The sequence below is a fragment of the Monodelphis domestica genome, chromosome 7 (assembly GCF_027887165.1).
Source record: "Monodelphis domestica isolate mMonDom1 chromosome 7, mMonDom1.pri, whole genome shotgun sequence".
NCBI classification, from domain to species: Eukaryota; Metazoa; Chordata; class Mammalia; order Didelphimorphia; family Didelphidae; genus Monodelphis; species Monodelphis domestica.
In genome coordinates this window covers 151,422,840-151,444,130 of record NC_077233.1, presented here as the reverse complement: position 1 = coordinate 151,444,130, position 21,291 = coordinate 151,422,840, and the positions used below count along the sequence as shown (strand labels likewise).

At 37.7% G+C, this 21,291-nt stretch overlaps 1 protein-coding gene across 6 annotated transcripts in view; it reads right to left on the bottom strand.

Annotated features, from left to right (window-relative positions):
* Window positions 1–21,291, bottom strand: part of ARHGAP17 (Rho GTPase activating protein 17) — a 131,003-nt gene that overhangs the window by 69,305 nt on the left and 40,407 nt on the right. For all 6 annotated transcript variants that reach the window (XM_007499043.2, XM_007499037.3, XM_007499038.3 and 3 more), the window contains exon 2: window positions 2,166–2,205. In XM_007499043.2, coding sequence (XP_007499105.1) covers window positions 2,166–2,205 — 40 coding nt within the window. The remainder of the gene's footprint in view (window positions 1–2,165; window positions 2,206–21,291) is intronic.

The following is a 21,291-nucleotide window of genomic DNA, read 5'->3' as shown; positions in this document are numbered from 1 at the left end:
GACACAACCAGTAAACTCTTGCATGCTAAGACTATGATTGCAAAGTACCTTTCCTATAGTGATCTTTCCCATTACAAGAAAGAAATCACCCTATCCTTGTCTATTGTTTTTTTTTTCCCTTCAAAATTTTAACTAGGGAATTTGGAAAGTATAAAGTCAGAAGTATCTCTGTATTTGTCTTTTTTTGACAAAAAAAAAAGGCACTAGAATGAAGAATAGGTGAAGGAAACAAAAAAAAGAAAGAAAAAAATATATATGCATGCACGCACACGCTCACACGCGTACACACACACACATTCATTTATTTGTTAGCAAACTTTAAAATTCAAGCAGTCACTAGGTAACTACCCTTCGGGATGTTATGGAGGAGACCTGAAAGAAAAAAATCTGATTTCCTGATCCCTCCCATCAAGGAACTTACAACCTAAAAGGGGAGGGTAAAACACACACAGATAGATAATGTTTTCTTGTTGCCCATTCATTTCTGACTCTTCGTGACCCTATTTGGGTTGTTGTTTTTTTTGGCAAAGATACAGAAGAGGTTAGCCATTTCCTTCTCCAGTTCATTTGACAGATGAGTAAACTGAGGTAAATAAGACTAAGTAACACCCAGAATCACACAGCTAATATGTTCCTGAGGTCACATTTGAACTCAATCTCTGTCTCTAGGCCTGGCACTCTATCTACTGCACCATCTAACTGTCCATAGATAAATACAAAATATATGTGAACCAGTTAACTAACAAATATTTTATATACATACATATGATCTAGATAAATACAATATGAATTAGAATATGGTTCCAATTCATAAGATCATGACTAAAATAATTTTCTGATGCCTCATTATAGTTATGTGGGTAATAGGATTGATTCTCAAAGGTCTGGCAGGCTTTACAAAGTTAGAGAGGCACTAAATTCAATCTCTGAGATGGACAAGTGTGTGGTTTTTGTTGTTATGACCAATCAATCAAATCTAGGGAGGCTCATTCCCAGAAAATGGGCTACTGTTAATTAATCTTTTTGACCAAAGCAACTACCCATACTGATGCAGAGATTTTAGAAGTATAAAACATTGGAAAAGAGGACCAGAAGAGTACAATATGCTAAAAGATTAGATGAAGGAGAAAGCCCTTTCAGCAAATAGAGGGAGACAATATGAATACTAGAATCACTTTCAACTCTGATATACTAAGATTTTATAACAAAATTTGGGCAAAATTAAAACTGTAAGAGAGACAGTTAGGTGGCACAGTGGATAGAGTGCCAGGCCTAAAGGCAGAGAGATTCATATTTCTGAATTCAAATCTGGCCTTAGCCACTCACTTCCTAGCTGTGTGACCCTGGGCAAATTACTTAATCCTGTTTGCCTAGCCCCTGCCTTTCAGTTTTAGAGTTGTTACTAAGACAGAAAGTAAGGCTTTTTATGAAAAGTTTAAGGGAAGAAAATTTCACAGCTTGCTCAGAAAGTCTCAAGAATAAGATGAGTACAGGGCTTTAATTATTTTGCTGAGAGGCTATAGTACACATTCAAGAGATTCTTTTTCAATATGATAGTAAAGAAGAGGAGTGTTGTGAAAAGAATATGTGGCCTGGAGTCAGATGCCCAGGGTTCAAAAACAACTCTACCATTTATGTGCTGTGTGACCTTGCACAAGTGATTTGATGTCTTTAGAACTCAAGTGTCTTCATCTATAAAATGGATGAGTTGAGCTAAAGGTCTCAATCTAATATGTAGAGATTTTGTTTGTTTTGGGTGGGGAGGGATAAGAACACTAAAGTAGCAGAGTCTGCCAAGACAAAGATAAAAAGTGATATTGGTGACCCACAGGATTCTTGCTAGCAAATGATTTCTAAACCAAACTTTAAAGACAGAAGGTACAACTAGCTGAAAAGTCCAGCTAGAGTAGAGGGTTTGTGCTTCACAATAGTACAGGTTTCTCACAACTCCTATGATCCTATTACATGACCTCAATGTTTCAGATTTTCTTTTAACCTAATTCATCTCAGTCTTTACTTTCTTGTTCAAAAACATACTCCCTCTTTTCTCTGGTCTTGAGGAGGAACACAGGGCTTCATTTATGCTATTCCTACAAGAATCAGATAAGCTCAAACAGTTGCTGCCTTTCAGTAATGCATTTAAGAAAAAGATGACATTTTGTTACCTGTAGGAGGTCTTCATTAAGGACTTCTGTTTTCTCAGCTCTATGGAAAGAAGCAAAATATAGTTTAGAAATAGCAATAAAAATCAGAATCCCTCCTCCCCAAATTTCGACCAATTAGGAGATTTTAAACAAAGCAGGTAAAAAGGCATTGGGCATAGTGGAATACAGCCATTCTGGTATCACAAAGGGAATTGAGAAGTTATCTATATATCTCACCTGAAGCAAACATCCACTAAAAAAACCCTGACAAGTGGTCATCCAGTCTCTCTTTGAATACCTCTAGTGTTGGGGAACTTAAGGAGTCTCAAATTGACCAATTTTTACTGTTCCTAAAAAGCAGCTAAGCATGGGGGATGAGAGGGATGGGCTGAACACGACCTAAGTAACTGAAAACTCAGATTTTAAATTCTGAGGTTTAGATCTTTCCTTTTCTAGAGTTCAACTTACAGATAAATAGCATGCAGTGACAGCTATTATCCCATGTTATGTAGAACCAAATTATAAATCATGTAGCACTTGTCGTATCATATTTCCTCCAGAATTTCCTCCTTTTTTCACCCCAACTTCCACTTAAAAAGAAAATCAAGAACAACCTTTACACCTCAAATTTCCCTCATCTCAACATAAAAACAATTTCTAGCAAGTGCTTCAGCTTTTAAAAAGCTGCTCATGAGAGTTGTAACAAGGGTAAAACAATCAAAACTTTTACCAAAATGCTAAAATTGAGACGGAGCTAACCAACTTTTTACTCATTTCGTGGTTTATTGACATTATTACAATGACAGCTGGCCTTCATATAGTACTTTCAATGTTACAATAATTTTATATATACTGTCATATTTGAGCCTCACAATAAACCTTGAGGTAGGGATCATTGTTCCCATTTTACAGATGAGGAAACTGAACTCAAAAAGGTTAATTAACATGTCCATTGTACCAAAAATGTCATAAATAAAACAGGCAAGCAGTAATGAAGGCCTGTACCAGGATGGTACAAATGGGGCAAGAGAGGAAGGGATGGAGACAGAAATGACATCAGTAAGTATGAGGGGGCATGGAATGGAGAGAAGACACTGGGTATGAAATCAAGAAAACCTGGGTTCAAATTCCATTTCAGATACTTGGTTGTTGTCTAATCACAGAAGTTATTTAACCTCTTTGTACCTCAAATGAAAGGGTTGAACTAAATGACCTCCAGAGTTCCTTCCAGCTCTAACTGGATAATCCCATGACTTTATAAGCATCTCAACTTAGCCGCCACTTGTATATTTGAGGCATGAAAGTAAAGGAAATAAATAGAGATGATGGTGGTACATCACAAGGAAGCAAGTCATGTGACTTCAATTCTGGAAAGCCCTGCAAGACTAGGGGGTCTGGATGGGGGTGGCTCTGTATCACTGAACTGCATGAAGTTAAGAGGAAATGAGCAATAGAGTGCTGAGGGACTTTCTGAAAGTTTGGGAAAAGAAGAACTGGTCTCGAGAGTTGGCTTCGCTGTCCTGCTCTGAGAAGCACATTTCAAGCACATAAACTCTGTTGATAAGTTTTGCTCATCATGAGCCCTTTCAGCAGTGTTAAGGGACTGTCTTTCAATGAAGTGAATCCATTTTCTATGACTGGATCATAGACTTAGAGCTGGAAGAGTCCTAAAAAGAAATCTATTCCAATGCACTCAATTTTACAGATGAGGAAACTGAAGCCCTGGGAGGCTAAGTGACTTACTCAAAGTCACACAAGTTATATGTGTCAAAGGTACGATTTGAACCCAGGTCCTCTTGCCTCTAGAGCCAGTGTACTTTCCACTGTACCACATTTCCAAACTGATTTTTTTTTAAGGGAAGACCAGAAGATTACTTGTCAAGAATGCTACAAAAGCTCCTCATTCAGGGATGGGTTAGGTTAAAAAATTCTTCAAGGTCTCTTTCAGTTCTGTGCTTCTGCGAACACCAAAGCTTAATAGTACATGGGGAAGGGAAGGGAAATTAGGACAAAGAAACGAAAAGGGAGAGGGAAAAAAAAGAGTGGCAGAAAACTAATGGTTCTTAGCCTATTTATGAAAAGGAATGCAAGGCAGGTCAACCGCAGAAATTCCAATTTGTGAGGTCAAGTTATGATACCATCATCTTTGTCTCCCAATTCTAGGGGCTATAAGGGCACAAATTCCATCTAAGCCTCTTGGACCAGAGATTATTGTCCATCTAGTCTAACCTTGGTTCACAGATGATGAAATCTAAGGTAGAGTGACTAAGAGACTTCCCTGGGGCCACTCAAATAGTAAATGGTAAAAATAGCTTTTGAATCCCGGTCTTCTAACTCTAAAGCTGGTGTTCTTTCTATACTATCATCCTACTTCCCCAAGGAGAAAGTAAGAGAGATTAAAGTAGATGTGAGAAACTTCTTAAAGTGTCTCAGTAATTGAACTGTTTCATTTATTACCTCTCGTTTTAAAACCAGAAATTTTACTTTACCTAGAAAAATGTGAGTACACTCAATTTTGCCTCTTGTTTGTCTCTGTCTCTGAGAAAACTGAGGGAATTGGAGCAGCAAGTGTTAGTGGGAATTGAGGCAACTGAGTAAAACATGGTGACTTTTATCTTTTTACTCAATCCTGGAGCTAGCTCTGTTCCTTTTCTATTCAACTATGGGTCTAGTCCAACTTTTATCCTGTGAAAAAACTTTATTTGTGGGAATTGGAAGAAAACCATATTGCATTGTTTGAACCTAGCCCTGCATGTCTAGGAAATTGGACCACCTCTACCTGCTGCTTAGAGACCCCTAATTAAGGACCTAGGTTATGCTGACCAGAAACCCAGCCAGATCCAAAGATTGAAGCAAAGAGTTTTCTCACAATTGTACACCTCAATTAACCCATATGTCTTCATCAAAACTGGCCCTCAATACTGATTAATCAATATTTCCATGTTCTCTGTTCACAAATACTTGGGAGAGTAAGATACCTCTTTTTCTGAATTCAGGAAATTGTAACGGTTCATTCTCTCCCTCTAAACTTGGAAAGTCCCAAATCTTTCATCCAATTAGAAATCAGATTACCTCACATTGTATTGTTTCCTTTTCATTAACTGGTCTTGCATAATTGTTTTTAATGTATAAAAGTCTGCCTCCTCCTATAGTTGGGGTTCAGCTCTAAGCTGAGGAAGCAGCCTGGTTCCAATTTGTTAGGTAATTGGTATGCATTGCTTAATAAATGGATAGACTCAGAAGATCAAACCTTTGTTTCTTCAGTCATTTCATCCTTCACCTCCCACACCTCAACTCATTCTCCAATGGCTTATCATGGTAGAGATTTGCAGAAACTAGGTCAGTGAAACACCAGTTCTTATAGGTCCTACCAAAGTGAAAAAGTTTAAAATATAGGCCTCGTCATAGATAATGAGATAATGTGTCTGTCATTTAAAGTCAGACCAGCTAAGAACTGAGAAACTTATGATTAAAAAAGAAATAGGCCATGAGTTGAAGAATTATTTTGGCTACTAAAACTTGGAAAGATACTAGTTAAGTTCATGGAGAAATAGCTACCTGCATTCATAGAGCAAATACTTATAGATGAAATCATTGGTTATTTGAAGTATTAAAGAATGATAACAAAATATTGTAGGTTATAGAGTGCTATGTACACAAACCACAGAACAGATCTTTAACAGGGAAATTAATCTATAATACAGATGGTAAGCAGTATAACCCTAACCCTAATCTCAGCCCCAGCAGTCTCGTCACTAAGAACAATACCGTGCAAAGGGCATTAAACATCACTTAGCCTCTGCCTGCCAGTCAAGCTGGGGGAAGAGGGGCTTGATTAGCTGTCTTTAAAGTATCTTCTTTAGCTCTCAAATTTTGAAACTATTTCAAAGGAATAAAAGTACAAGTAATGAAAAGCAAGATGGCAAGGCAGATGGAGAAGCAGTCGCCAAGGCAGATCTACAATTCCTAGGATAGCACTGGCAAACCTTTAACAAGTTCGAGTGCCCACAGGGCAAATTTAAGCTGTTTGTGAGCCCCCAGATTACCAGAGAGAGTTGAGGGAGAAAGTGCTTGCTTTGGGCAGCTGGACAGAGGGGTAGGACATGCAAAAAATGTCCTGGAGGCTATGAAGAAGGGGAATGGAGCAGCTCCCCGAGTGCCAACTCTGCACACATGCCATGTCTTCACCAACGAGGTCCTACGTTTCAGGCTAGCCTCTGACACATACCAGCTTAGACTCTCCCGAGAGTCTTCTTAGAGACCCCAAGAAACTCTCCCAGGCTCTAAGCCTGAGAGCACTGGTAGAAAGGAGCTCCCTACTCCAAGGATGTCAAAGGTCTGGACCAAAACCAAATAAGTATCTCTATCTAAGAATTCTCATCACTGGATAGGACAGGAATTAACTCTGAGATTTCACCAGTATAGGGAGCTCTCCTATGATTAAACTTCTTAATCTCTTTATTAGGTCAGCACTGCCTCTATAACAATTTGGCACTGAGAGATTAAGTGACCTCTTCCCCAGGATCACACAGTCAGTAACTGTCAGAGGCAGGACTTAAACCCAGACCTTCCTGGCTTCAAAACTGAATATCTTTCCACTCTCTTGGAAGTCAAAAAATCTCTTAGGAAAAGTGAATCTGAAACATAAGAGAATGAAAGGAAAAAGAAGTGTCTACAGTATAAAGGAAAGGTTGCTGAGATGGAGAAGACCAAGGACAGCTGCTGGCAAAGACTGGAGGAGTTCAGCAGGGTGAGTAAGGGTTGGAAAGAGAGTGTTCAACCTGTCCAGATAAGAGAGGACTTTAAACATCATCCATGTGGGCTTCAGAGGGAGATCAAGTCTGAAGACAATCATAAGAGTAATAACAATAGCTAGCTTTTATATAGTCTCTATAAAGCTTATAAAATATTTCACAAATATGATTATATTCTGGCTCCTCAAAATTGATATCTTATACGTTGAGATGACTGGGTTAAAGCTTTGTGAATGCTACTGCATGGATGAAACCATTCTGGATAGAATTTGGTAGAAGTTATTTCTGAAATCTAGTCTTTCTTTCAGATTATAGGTATGTTGTTTTCCTAAAGAAAAAGTATCTTTTGGTGGAAGCCTTAATTATCACCCTCAATAGTCATGTCCCTGGTGGGCCTCAAGGAGATGTGAATCACCGCCATATAAGCAAGAAAACATTAACTCTGACAATGTCAAAGTTAGGATTTCAGAGACTGATGTCATACAGCATATCTGCAGATATCTAACAGTGAACAATAACTACATTACTACCCCCATGTCACAGATGAAGAAACGGAGCCACTAAACTACTTTGTGAAGAGTACTAGGTTAGAAGACCTTGGTTTGAATCCTAGTGGGCCAAGCCATTTTACCTCTTGGTTTCCTCACTTATCAAATGAGAGAAGTAGACAATGAATTTCCAGAGTTCCTTCCAACCCTAGAATACTACAATCCTGGTGGGTGAATTGAGACTTAAAGAAGAAACAGTACAGCCTTTGTTTTGCTATATCATGCTGCCCCCCAAATCTCTTTTTAAATATCTTGGTACCTTTACATATGGAGAGTAATTATTTCTTCAATTTGAAAAACAAAACAAAACATTCTTTTCTTCCCTCTCCTTCCCCAGTCTGCAAGACTGTAACTGCATCCATCATCATGATTTACACAGCATAGAAGCAGCCATCAAGTATAGAAAATGAAACCACTGAGCTGAAGAAGGTTACCAAAGAAAGGCAGCAACAAAGGCAGCATTGCAAAGGGAAGGAAAAGCCAGGCAAAGTGAATTCTGTGAACAGGACAGAGGAACTACCACAACTAAGGGGAGACTTTTGCAATAGCAGAAATAACAACTTCACAGCTCAGCTGGTTACATGGAGAGATGTGAAAGAACAACAGAAGTGGAAATGCATAAAACCTGGAGAGGAAGAAAGATTTCTGAAAGGGGCTGGCCAAACTCTTGTCAAATGCCTCTGTACTTTTTTATTTTAACCCTTGCTTCCTGTCTTAAAATCATATACTAAGTATTGCTTCTAAGGCAGAAGAACAGTAAGAGCTAGGCAACTGGGGTTAACTGACTTGCCCAGGGGCTAGAAAATGTCTGAGGTCACATTTGAACCCAGTATCTACTGTCTCCAGGTATGGCTCTCTTGTCTATCCACTTAGCCACTTAATGGTCCCCCCACCACCATATGTATCTATACAGAAAGGTCTAAAAACCACTTGTCCAAAGGAACAGAAGGAAGAAAAGCCTAAAGCAGCCATACATTTTATGATATGGAGCTGCCATAAAAGTGAGGAAAAGAAACTTGAATATTTTAGTGGACTCAAGTTCAATGCATCAGAAGTATGTGAAGGGCAGCTGAAAAAACAGAGTGATTTTGTACAGCATTAAAAGAGTGTTCACAGTAACATAATAATAGTCTTGCCATGCTCTCTGCCTTTCCCCAAATACATGAGAGGTGATAAGTGAAGAGAACAATCAGCGGAGCTAGTGAGGGTAAGAGATCATCTCAGAAGAGAAAGAGTTGAAGAAGCAATGTTTTCCCTGAAGAAGAAAAAATTTAAGGTAACAGAATTGCTATATACATATACACATACACACATCTATCTATCTATCTATCTATCTATCTATCTATCTATCTATCTATCTATCTATCTATCTATCTATCTATCTGTCTATATCTATAAGAGATAGATATAGAGATAGATATAGATATGGAGTTGGATTTGCCCAGCTTTGCTCTAGAGGACATAACCAGATCAAGAGGTAGAACTCTCAGGGGGAAGACACATTTCAATCTAGTATCAGAAAGTGCATGCTAACCAGCAAAACAAGAAAGTTAAAATGGACTAGCTCAGGATGCCCTGGATCTAATTTAGATATAGTCATGGGATAGAGAATTTTAAGGGTACTTGAAGAGCATCTAAAATCATAGAGCTAAAATGACCCTAAATCTAGATCATTTAGTTCAATCCCCTAATTTTATAATTAAGAAAACAGGCCCAACTAGGATAGCTGATTTGCCAGAAGTCACTCGGGTGCTATGTGACAGAGTCTGGATTTACATATAAAGAGTCACTTTGAGCCAGTACTCAGTACTTTATTGCAAGTAGAACAAGTGTTTTCATTCCAATTTAATAGGTGAGAAAATAGACACAGTAAAGTTAGGTAACCTGCCCAAGTGTTACAGAGAATAGCACAGAGACTTGCAGGAGTTCCAAACCTATGGCTATAGATTATTTGATTTCTAAAGTTTGCTGTACACAGTTTTGGGGCAAATTTTTGGTTTTCTCCTTCTGACAATATATCAGAAACCACTTTGTCTCTTTCAAAGCATGTCTTGTCTTTGGTGTTACTATGTTAGCTGCTACAGACTAAATTGGACAGGTTATGTTAATGGTATAAAAAGGTTACATAGCTCATAACTGGAAAGGGCTTCAAAGATCATTTAGTTCACATTCCACAGAGAAAAAAATTGAGGCCCTGAGACTTTAAAATATTTACCTAAAGTTACAGAGGTAGTGGCAGAGGTGAGATTTGAATCATGGCCTCTTTGCAACTCACCATGCTATCTTGTGGGACATCTCAAAGAATACATGATCTTTGAACAATTAAACACACACACACACACACACACACACACACACACACACACACACACACACACACACACACACACACACACACACACACACACACACACACACACACACAGGGATATAGTGCCCCGAAAGCCTTAGTGCAGTTAGTTTTAAGATTATTAAGTAGCAACTAGGTGGCTCAGTAGATAGAGCCTTGGAATCAATACTTTGCATCAATTCTAAAATAAAAAGTACAGTTTAGGGAAGGAGAAAGAGAGAAGGGCAAAAGGAGAGAGACAGACAGACAGACAGAGAGAGGAACCTTAATTTTAAAAAGAACACATCTTTAAATGAGAGAATTTACTGAGTTGATCTCTAACTCCTGAGTCTCTCCAAATTGAAGTAGAAATGCTTACTGACTCCACCTGATTTCCAGGGCTTAACTCATTTTCACCTTCACACTCTGAGAATATGGAATCTTAGAATCAAAAGGTGTGCCTTAGAGATCATCCAGTCACTACTTGAATATGGCTGTTTTTGTATGGCCAGTAAGCTAGGAATGGTTTTTACATTTTTACATAGCTTTATTGTATTTAACAATGTAAAAACTATTCTTAGCTGGCAGGTTATAGTTTGCCTATACTATGCCTAGACTAAGACCATTTTACTGATGAGGAAAATGAGGCCCCAAGGGGTTGGGTGAAGGCCCAAATTCACATGACCATACTATAAAAGTTATTGACAGGCCTTGTCTTTTCCTGCCCTTTTTCTTAATCCTCCCCAGAGGTCTCTAAGTTCCTGATGGTCAGGCTTGGGTCTTGCCCAATTTCAGAATCTAATCACAATGGGCACTCAATGAAAATACTGTATGCCTAAAGATGTATCTTGTGAAAGGGGTAGGGAACAGGAAAAGCTAATTTCTAAAGCTGGAAAGATCAGTTTTTATTGTATAAAGGGCAATTTGTACTCTGAAACTTCCCTCCTTCTTCCACATAAACACTAGTTAGCAGCCTTCAGTTTTCCCAAGTCAGCTTTGTACATTCCAAAATAAAATGAGTCAGGGGTTAAATCTAAATCTAGCAAATTGGCCCAAACCTACCCATGACTGGGCTGAGGACCTTCCATAGGGCTACATAAATGGTAAGGACAAAGACAATGGGTCAAAAGACCAGCTAGCTATTTTAAGCTGCAGCAATTTCCCAAACATAGAGAATCTGAGTTTAGGTTCATCTTTTAGCCAAGTATTGACTTCGTCCTGATACAAATGATAATAATGATGATGCTGACATCTAAAGTACTTACCCTACAAAAACCTGATGAGTACAAGTGTATTATTGTTCCCATTTGACATGAGAGAAAATAAGTCACAGAGAGGCAAAGTGATTTGCCCTGGAGGCCACGAGCTAATGAAAATCAATCTTCAGACTTCAAATCAGTGCTCATCAGGTAGGTTACCTCTCAAAAGATTTTAGTGACTTCTGGACGACGCAGAGGAAGGGATGCATGACCAGGAATATTCACTGCCAATCTCTTGCCCTGGATTACATATATGAACTCAGATCATCCTGATCCTAACACCCAGCATATTATTCACTGAGTCACCTAGTTGCCTCTTGCTCCTGGTAGGTGTTTAATAAAATGCTTGTTGATCAACTGATTTTTATGATGAGTAAAGTGAAGCTGAGAGAGTATTCAACACCATTTTAAAAACACTAGTAATATGCAAAGCAATGTTCTAGACAATGGAAACACAAAAGCAAAGGATACCTTCCCCTCAAGGAATCTACATTCTACTGGAAGAGCAAAACATTCAAACTGATAAATGCAATATAACTTGAGGAAGAGAACAGGAACAACTAGAGGGGACAGGAAAGACTTCTGGTACAAAGTAGTGCCAGTGGAGTAGCTAAGGCTACTAGAGGCAGAAAAGAGGAAAGAAGGAATCTTAGGCAGTGGGAGAAAGAGCTGAAGTGACTTGTCTTAAATCACACAGCCAACACCCTTAGAGAATGACACTGAATTTCATCTTCCTGACTCTATCCACTTCTGGATGCTGTCTCATGGAAACTACTCAGTAATTATGCAAAATTCATCTTGGGAGAGCAGGCTCTTCCATTAAGAAGATGCCAGAGAATTAAAATCTGATGTGTACAGAGGACTTAAGAATTTGGAAAGCCTTTGCAAGAGAACAAGTGATTGTTCAGATTTAAAGTGGAAACCACTGACTCATGTACCTGGCATCCTAAGTGTTAGTCTCATGAGAGTGCTTAAGGGATGGAAAGGTTTTACTCTTGGTTTTTCTAAATATGAAGAAGACTTTAACATCTGGGATTTTAAATACCACCCTGACTGGCAAATAATTTGCTATCCTCACAAAATGCAAGATGAACTTGTTATAACTAAAAAACTGCAGTAAGGTGATGGTGGTGACAATAATGATGATGCTGATGCTGATGATGGCAACTACCATTTCTATAGTGCTTAAAGCACTTTCTTCACAAAAACCCTCAGTCAGGTCATTTCCCAGCTTCTGTTATTTCTTTTGTTAAAAACAAAAAACAAAAAACAACTCAATGACTGTACCAACATGACTAGTGTCTCCAGCACACGCTTTATAACAGAACTGAACCACCAACCATACAAATGATAGGCTTGTTATAGTTTTGGGCACTCCTCATGGAAAGGATTTCCAAGGAAACAGATTCCAGGAAACACCTTTTTCCACATAGAAACAAGCCATTTACAAAATGTTAAGAAGCCATTTAATGCAATGGGGATAAACTAGATGCATTCCCAATAAGATCAGGAGTGAAACAAGGATGCCCATTATCACCTCTATTATTTGACATCATACTAGAAACACTAGCAGTAGCAATTAGGGAAGAAAAAGAAATTGAAGGCATCAAAATAGGCAAGGAGGTGACCAAGTTATCACTCTTTGCAGATGACATGATGGTCTACTTAAAGAATCCTAGAGATTCAACCAAAAAGCTAATTGAAATAATCAACAACTTTAGCAAAGTTGAAGGATACAAAATAAACCCACATAAGTCATCAGCTTTTCTATATATCTCCAACACAGCTCAGCAGGAAAAACTAGAAAGAGAAATCCCATTCAAAATCACCTTAGACAAAATAAAATACCTAGGAATCTACCTCCCAAGACAAACACAGGAACTATATGAACACAACTACAAAACACTCTCCACACAACTAAAACTAGACTTGACCAATTGGAAAAACATTAACTGCTCATGGGTAGGACGAGCCAATATAATAAAAATGACCATCCTACCCAAACTTATTTATCTATTTAGTGCCATACCCATGGAACTCCCAAAATATTTCTTTACTGATTTGGAAAAAACCATAACAAAGTTCATTTGGAATAACAAAAGATCAAGGATATCCAGGGAAATAATGAAAAAAAAACACTAATGAGGGGGGCCTTGCAGTCCCAGACCTCAAACTATATTACAAAGCAGCAATCATCAAAACAATTTGGTACTGGCCAAGAGACAGAAAGGAGGATCAGTGGAATAGACTGGGGGCAAGTGACCTCAGCCAGATAGTATACGATAAACCCAAAGATCCCAGGTCTTGGGACAAAAATCCACTATTCGATAAGAACTGCTGGGAAAATTGGAAGACAGTGTGGGAGAGATTAGGAATTGATCAACACCTGACACCCTACACCAAGATAAATTCAAAATGGGTGAAAGACTTAAACATAAAGAAGGAAACCATAAGTAAATTGGGTAAACACAGAATAGTATACATGTCAGACCTTTGGGAAGGGAAAGACTTTAAAACCAAGCAAGACATAGAAAGAATCACAAAATGTAAAATAAATAATTTCGACTACATCAAATTAAAAGGCTTTTGTACAAACAAAACCAATGTAACTAAAATCAGAAGGAAAACAACAAATTGGGAAAAAATCTTCATAAAAACCTCTGACAAAGGTTTAATTACTCAAATTTATAAAGAGCTAAATCAATTGCACAAAAAATCAAGCCATTCCCCAATTGATAAATGGGCAAGGGACATGGATAGGCAGTTTTCAGATAAAGAAATCAAAACTATTAATAAGCACATGAAGAAGTGCTCCACATCTCTTATAATCAGAGAGATGCAAATCAAAACAACTCTGAGGTATCACCTCACACCTAGCAGACTGGCTAGCATGATAGCAAAGGAAAGCAATGAATGCTGGAGGGGATATGGCAAAGTAGGGACATTAATTCATTGCTGGTGGAGTTGTGAACTGATCCAGCCATTCTGGAGGGCAATTTGGAACTATGCACAAAGGGCGATAAAAGAATGTCTACCCTTTGATCCAGCCATAGCACTGCTGGGTCTGTACCCCAAAGAGATAAGGGACAAAAAGACTTGTACAAAAATATTCATAGCTGCGCTCTTTGTGGTGGCCAAAAATTGGAAAACGAGGGGATGCCCATCAATTGGGGAATGGCTGAACAAAATGTGGTATCTGTTGGTGATGGAATACTATTGTGCAAAAAAGGAATAATAAAGTGGAGGAATTCCATGGAGACTGGAACACCCTCCAGGAAGTGATGCAGAGTGAGAGGAGCAGAACCAGGAGAACATTGTACACAGAGACTAATACACTGTGGTATAATCGAACGTAATGGACTTCTCCATTAGTGGCGGTGTAATGTCCCTGAACAATTTGCAGGGATCTAGGAGAAAAAAACACTATTCATAAGCAAAGGATAAACTATGGGAGTGGAAACACCAAGGAAAAGCAACTGCCTGACTACAATGGCTGAGGGGACATGACAGAGGAGAGACTCTAAATGAACACTCTAATGCAAATACTAACAACATGGCAATGGGTTCGAATCAAGGACACATGTGATACCCAGTGGAATCACGCGTCGGCCATGGGGGGTGGGAGGGAGGAAAAGAAAATGATCTTTGTCTTTAATGAAAAATGCATGGAAATGATCAAATAAAATACTATAAATTAAATTTATATATATATATATTATATTTTTATTTATTTATATATATATTATATATATTTATATATATAATATATATATTATATATATTATATATATAAATATAAATAAATATAAAATTAAAAAAGAAAGAAAGAAGCCATTTAAAAAATTTTCTGAATGGCAATCTCTAAAAACTGAAAATATCTCAATAAAGGATATTGTGAAATATATACTGAAAAACCTTTTGTACAAGCAAAATAATATGGAAAATTGATACAAATATATAAGAATAAAATCCATTCCCCAATAGAGAGAAACATGGACAAATGACATGAACAGGTAGTTTTCAAAAGAAATGTAACCTATCAATAACCACAGAAAAAACGTGCCAAATCACCAGAGAAATACAAATAAAAACAACTCTGAATTGGCAAAAGTAACAAAAGGGAAAATGGCAATTGTTGGAAAGGCTGTGAGAAGACTGATAAAGCACTGATGGAGCTGCAAACAAATGTTCAATCATACAGGGAAGTAATTTGGACCTATGTAAAAAATCACTAAAATGAGCATATCTTTTTGACCCAGTGATAGGAATACCAAACACATACCAAAGAGGTCAAAAAGACAGAGGCTAAGAACTCTTGTGAACAAAAATGTTTATAGCAGTAACTTTTGCATTAGCAAAAGAATAGAAACAAACAAACAAACAAAAAAAGCAGGAGCCCATTAATGAGTTGAACAAATTCTGGCAAGCAAATATAATAGAATATTATTGCATCATAATATATTATTAAAGAGAAGGATCCAAAGAAACATAAGAAGACCTATATGAAATGATACAGAAAAAAGAGAAGAGAATCTGAAAAGCAATTCTGATCAATACAATGACCAAAGGCTTGGAGTGTCAGAAAGGTCTGGCTTTGAATCCTACCTCACTTATTAGATATGTGACTCTGGGTAAGCCATTTAACTAACATATTTGGACCTGAGCTCCCTTATCTGTAAAATGGAAGAAAGCAGGGTTTGATGACTTCTAAAGGGCCTTCCAGTTCTAAATCTATGACCCTGTGATCTGTGACTTTTGTGAGATTTAAAATGGTTGAGGTCTTAAAGTGTAGTGAGTTAAAATGGTGGAAGATATAAATTGTGATAGATATAAGAGAGGGTAAGTAAATTTTACCGCAGAAATATGTTTCACTACAGTGTCTTGGGTTTAAAATCAAATAAGGTGGTCGCCAGGGGAATATTCCCAATTATTCAAATACCCAAGTCAATTGGGTTTTATAGAGATTTTTAATTAATAATACAATGAGTAATCAAAGAAAGAGAGAGAGAGTAAGAAAGGAATAAGTATGAAGGGCCTCAAGCCAATATGGCCTAGACCTGAGTCTTAAAAGAGAAACCAGTCAGTTTTTTAACACTCACCACAAGGTCTGACTAAACAAGGATACTAGTGACACCAGGCCAGCGTCCTTCCTCAAAGAGTCTTCCAGCCAGAGATTGTTTCAAAGGGCCTCTCTCTCAAGAGCCTCCAGAGCTCCTACCCCAGAGGGACAGAGCCCCTCAGAGGAGCTCCTCAAGGAGCTCTCCTCCAGAATGAGAATCAGAAATCGAGATCCCTTGCTCTTCTCTGAGCTCTTATTTTTAAGGGCAAAATTTCCTCTGTCACCTCCCCTAAGTCCTTACATCTACCAATCACTGTAGATGTTTCTAAAGGACCGCCCATTTTGAATTCACAGCTGAGTAGTTTTAATCTCTTTAGTAAGTCAGAAAAAATTGCTGCTGTGTCCACAAATTTCATTAAGAAAAAACCTCTGAATAAGTTATCACCCTTTTAGGTTTAAGTAGTTTACAAGTTGCCCCACCTTTATAGGTACTTAGTATCTCATTGTATAAATTCCAAAACAGTCATGACTCAAAGAACTTCCTGTCCCTTCCATAAGCATGGATCAAAGTACTTTCATTGTTTAGCAAACAGTTTTTTGTCCTAAAGCAGTTTTAAGTAGGGTGGAGCAGGGACACTCCCATAGCAAGGAGCCCCCACACTCAAGTAGAATTCTCACTATCTGCTAGGGAATTTTTTTAAGTAGAAGATTCCCCAATGGGGTAAACCCCTAACATTCATAAGTCTGAGAAATTTTGAGGTTTAAACTTTAGAAAACTATTAGTGATGCACATTTTCCTTCTCTTAGCAGAAATGATGTATTAGAAACTCTTTCAGACATGGGTAATATGTGCGTTTGTTTTTCTTCAATACATTTAATTCATTATGATGGATGGTTCCTATCTGGAGGAGAAAAGAACTGGTGATACAAGAAAAAAAAAGGATTGCCAATGAAATATTTTTTAAAATATGGAGAAAAGAAGCAAGTTCAGAAGAAGACACAGACAAGCAGAACAGTTTTGTTACTACTATTTAAGTATAATACACACTTTTAACAAATGCAACACGTTCAATTCCATACGTAATTCTTTTATCTATTCCTTGTACCCTGGCATATTCATGTTTCTATCAGAATAGGAATCATCCTCTACAACTGTGGTGGTGAACCAATAGCACATGTGCCAGAAGGGGTCACTCTGAGCCCTCTCTGTGGGCACACCTGCATCAACCTAGCACAGAGTTTACCAGACTTCATTACTAGAAAGCCAGGGGGATGTAAAATGAGGCTGCTCTCCTCGTCCTCTCCACGAAGTTTGGGCACTCTGTCTGTAAAAGGTTTGCCATCACTGCTCTATAACATCCCCTAAATTTAGAGACTGTCATGAAACACAATCCCTTCCTCTCACAAAGGTGATGTGGTACATGGGTGCGGCCATGCCAAATCTGTTGGTTCATTCTGCTCAAGTGTATTTCATGATGTTCTATTTGGGAGGGAAGTAGGGAAGGCATAAGAGGGAGTCTTTGGAAAGTGATACTAATATATTCAAAGCAATAAAACATTTTTTAAAAGAAAAGACATGTCAAGACATTTTTAAAAAGAGTAAACTGGGGGGGGGGGGGGGGGAAGCAGATTCCATGGCATAAAGTACAGATATATAATATGGATTCATTTGAATGATTTGTTCAAATTCTCCTTCCCCATTGCTCTCTATTTTTAATGGGGAGAGGGCGAAAAAAAGAAGTTAACAATAATAATGATGCCAAAAAAGAGTACCATTCAAACATTTTTTAAAATGCACAGAAGAGAACAAGACATGGCAAAAAGTAACGTGGATAATTTATTACATATTTTTTAAAAAGCAGCATGGGGAGAGCTGGGTGGCTTAGTGCTTTGAGAGCCAGGCCTAGAAACAGGAGGTCCTAGGTTCAAATCTGGCCTCAGACTCTTCCTAGCTGTGTGACCCTGGGCAAGTCACTTAACCCCAACTGCCTAGCCCTTACCATTCTTCTGCTTTGGAACCAATACACAGTATTGATTATAAGAAGGAAGATGAAGAGTTTCAATTCCCATGGTTTCATATTGAATTCTCTTATACTTTGCTGTGAGCATGGAAGTATTGGCTAAGTTCAAAATTTTAAAAAGTTAAAGGGGGTCTCAAGAATAAAAATTTACTTTTAATTTCCCCCATACCATCAAATGATTTTTATGTTTAGTGTTGTGTCATCAAAATTCTAGAATTTATTCTACATTTCTTTTGCCCTGGACAAAGTCCTTAGGGCAACTGTTGTATGCAATAATGGTACTTGAGTATTCCAATGCTTTATGGGAAAAACAGTACTAAGCAGGAAGGAAGTTCTCTCTGATCATTATTCCTGTGTCTATTTAGACCTTTGAAATCTACTGTCCAGTTCATCCCCCAGTCTCAAGAACCCTATGTTGTACACAACTTCTAAAAACACCTTGGCTTTTGGAATGAAAGGATTCCCCCCTAAATGCACTTATCCAACTTGAAAAGCCATAGCACAGTACACACTAGATGTATTTACTTTTCCCATAAATGCCTTGTCAGTGAAATAGTATGCTGTAGTCCCTCCCTAACTCCCACCTTCCCCCATTCCTGACCTCCTACTGAATGGGCAAGGAGTAGTATAAAAAGCTATCTGAATCAGCTTTTAAACATTTTTTTTCAAAAACTATATAATTCATTTGATTTTTAAATTAAGAATGAGAAACATCTAACATCTTACACTTGATACCCCAATGAAAATGTCAATGTGACCGGAATATTAAAGTCACACCATCAAAAAAATTTTAAAAGAAAAACACATCAAGTAACTTTCTGCTTCATGGCTATGTCCAGGGAGAGAAATCTTAACCTCTCATTCCCTTACTCAGTAAAACAAATAAAAAAAAAAAAGCTATTTATATCCACACCGAGAAAGATCTGTGGGAGTAGAAACACAGAAGAAAAACATTTGCTTGATCACATGTTTCAATGGGGACATAATTGGGGATGTGTAATAGTTAAAATAGTTAATGTTGTAAACTGTAGTGAGTAAAATAGTGGAAGATATAAATTATAGTAGATATAAGAGTGGGTGAGTAAATTTGACCGCAGAAAATATGTTTCACTACAGTGTCTCGGTTTTTAAATCAAATATGAGGTGGTCGCCAGGGAATATATTCCCAATTATGAATATACCCAAGTCAACTGGGTTTTATAGAGATTTTAATTAACAATACAATGAGTAATCAAAGAAAGAGAGAGAGAGAAAAAAGTATAAGTATGAAGGGCCTTAAGCCAACATGGCCTAGACCTGGGTCTTAAGAGAGAGAGATCAGTCAGTCAGTCTTTTATCACACACCATAAGATTTGTTCAAGTAAGGGATTCAGAGGGACAGAGTCTCCCCAGAGGGAGTTCCAGCCAGAGTCCTCCTCAAAGAGCCTTCCAGCCATTGACTTCCATAGAGAATTCCTCCAAGAGCTCCTTTCAAGCGATCTCCAAAAGAATCTCCTTCCAAAAGCCTCCAAAAGCATCTCTCAAGAGCTTTCTCAAGCGATCCTCATAAGAGATTTTCTCCAAAAGGATTGTCTTTCAAGAGATTCTGCTTTTTCTTATATAGGGGGTTTTCTCCTATGTCACCTCCCCTAAGTCCTTACATCTACCAATCACAGTAGACGTTTTCCAAAGGACAACCCATTCTAAAAACACTGCTGGGTCGACTTAATCTCTTTAGTAATAAGTTTGAATCAGAAAAAACACTGCTGAGTCGACTAATCCCCTCAAGAGAAAACCTCTGAATAAGTTTTCACCTCTTTGCTCCTGGCAAGTTTACAAGTTGCCTGACCTTTATAGGTACCTAGCATCCCATTGTATCAATTCTAAAAATCAGGCATGGCTCAAAGAACTCCCTGCCTCATCATAAGCATGGGTCCAAGTACTTTCATTGTTTAGCAAGGAGTTTTCTCCCCTAAAGCAGTCTTAAGTACGGGTGGAGTAGAAGTCCTCCCATTTCTGATCCTGGCGAGTTCTCACAGTCAAAATGGGGAATGTTCCCAGTAGGGAATTGTTCCAATTGAGAATTCCCCGATGGGGAAATTTTTAACATTCACAAGTCTGAGAAATTTCAAGATTTATAATCCTCCCTGATGATCATTGGGAGACTAGTCTCCCCATTGATCATTTAACATAATCATTTTGTAATCCTAAATGCACTTCTAACTATAGATATAATCATTTTGTAATCCTAAATGCACTTCTAACTATAGATATACACGATATTCAAATTTCTAAGAGGAATTAGAATAGTGAGGGAGGAAATAGAAAAGAAAAGAAAGCAAAACCAATGTTTTGCTAGGCGCATTGACAGAAAGCCAAATTAGGGGCAGTCCCTTTTGGCATAAATGTGTACATTTACAATAAATGTTCAATCAAAGTTCAGTTCAATCAATCATATCCAAAGTTCATTCTTGATCTTCTTGATGAAGTGTAGGTTTTCCGGCATCTTTCTGCAACAGTTCATTCTCTGGATATAAAAGTTTCAAGCTTCTTTCTTGAAGATCTTTTCTCGAACAAAATCAAAATCTTGAATTTTTATAAAAGTACAATCTTAAACAAAAAAATTCAAAAATTCTTAGATTTTAAATTAAAATACAACCCCCCCTGAAGTAGGTGTTAAAAAACATTCAGTTCAACTTCAGAATGCAATGTCGAGTTATGGGGGTATATGAGTCAATTATCAAAAGAAGAGAAAAACAATCAAAAACATAAGGAAAAATTCAAAATAGGTCCAATTTAAAGTAATTTCTATCCCACAAGTCTGTAGGACAGAATGCAGTAATATTTCATTTAGACATTTGTACCCAAGACTACAGGAAGTTGCCATAATATAAGAAGGAAAAATCTAGAATTCTATTTTGATAGGGAACCGTCATTCCCTCGTCTGACTTTTTGTCATTCTCAGGGATATAGGGAGCCACCATGATAGTCAAACTTTGTACTTGTATGAGTACTTCGTAAAGAGTGTAGATATAAGGAAGTCCTACGACTTAACATATGTTAAGCGTCGCAACCTCGAGTCTCACATTAGTATTTCTTATGTGCTCTTTTTGGCACTATTCAGGTTAAGTCTGTGCTCCTTATTTTTATCCCATTTTCTGGAATCAGATACAAACATTAATCATAGTCCTATAATAT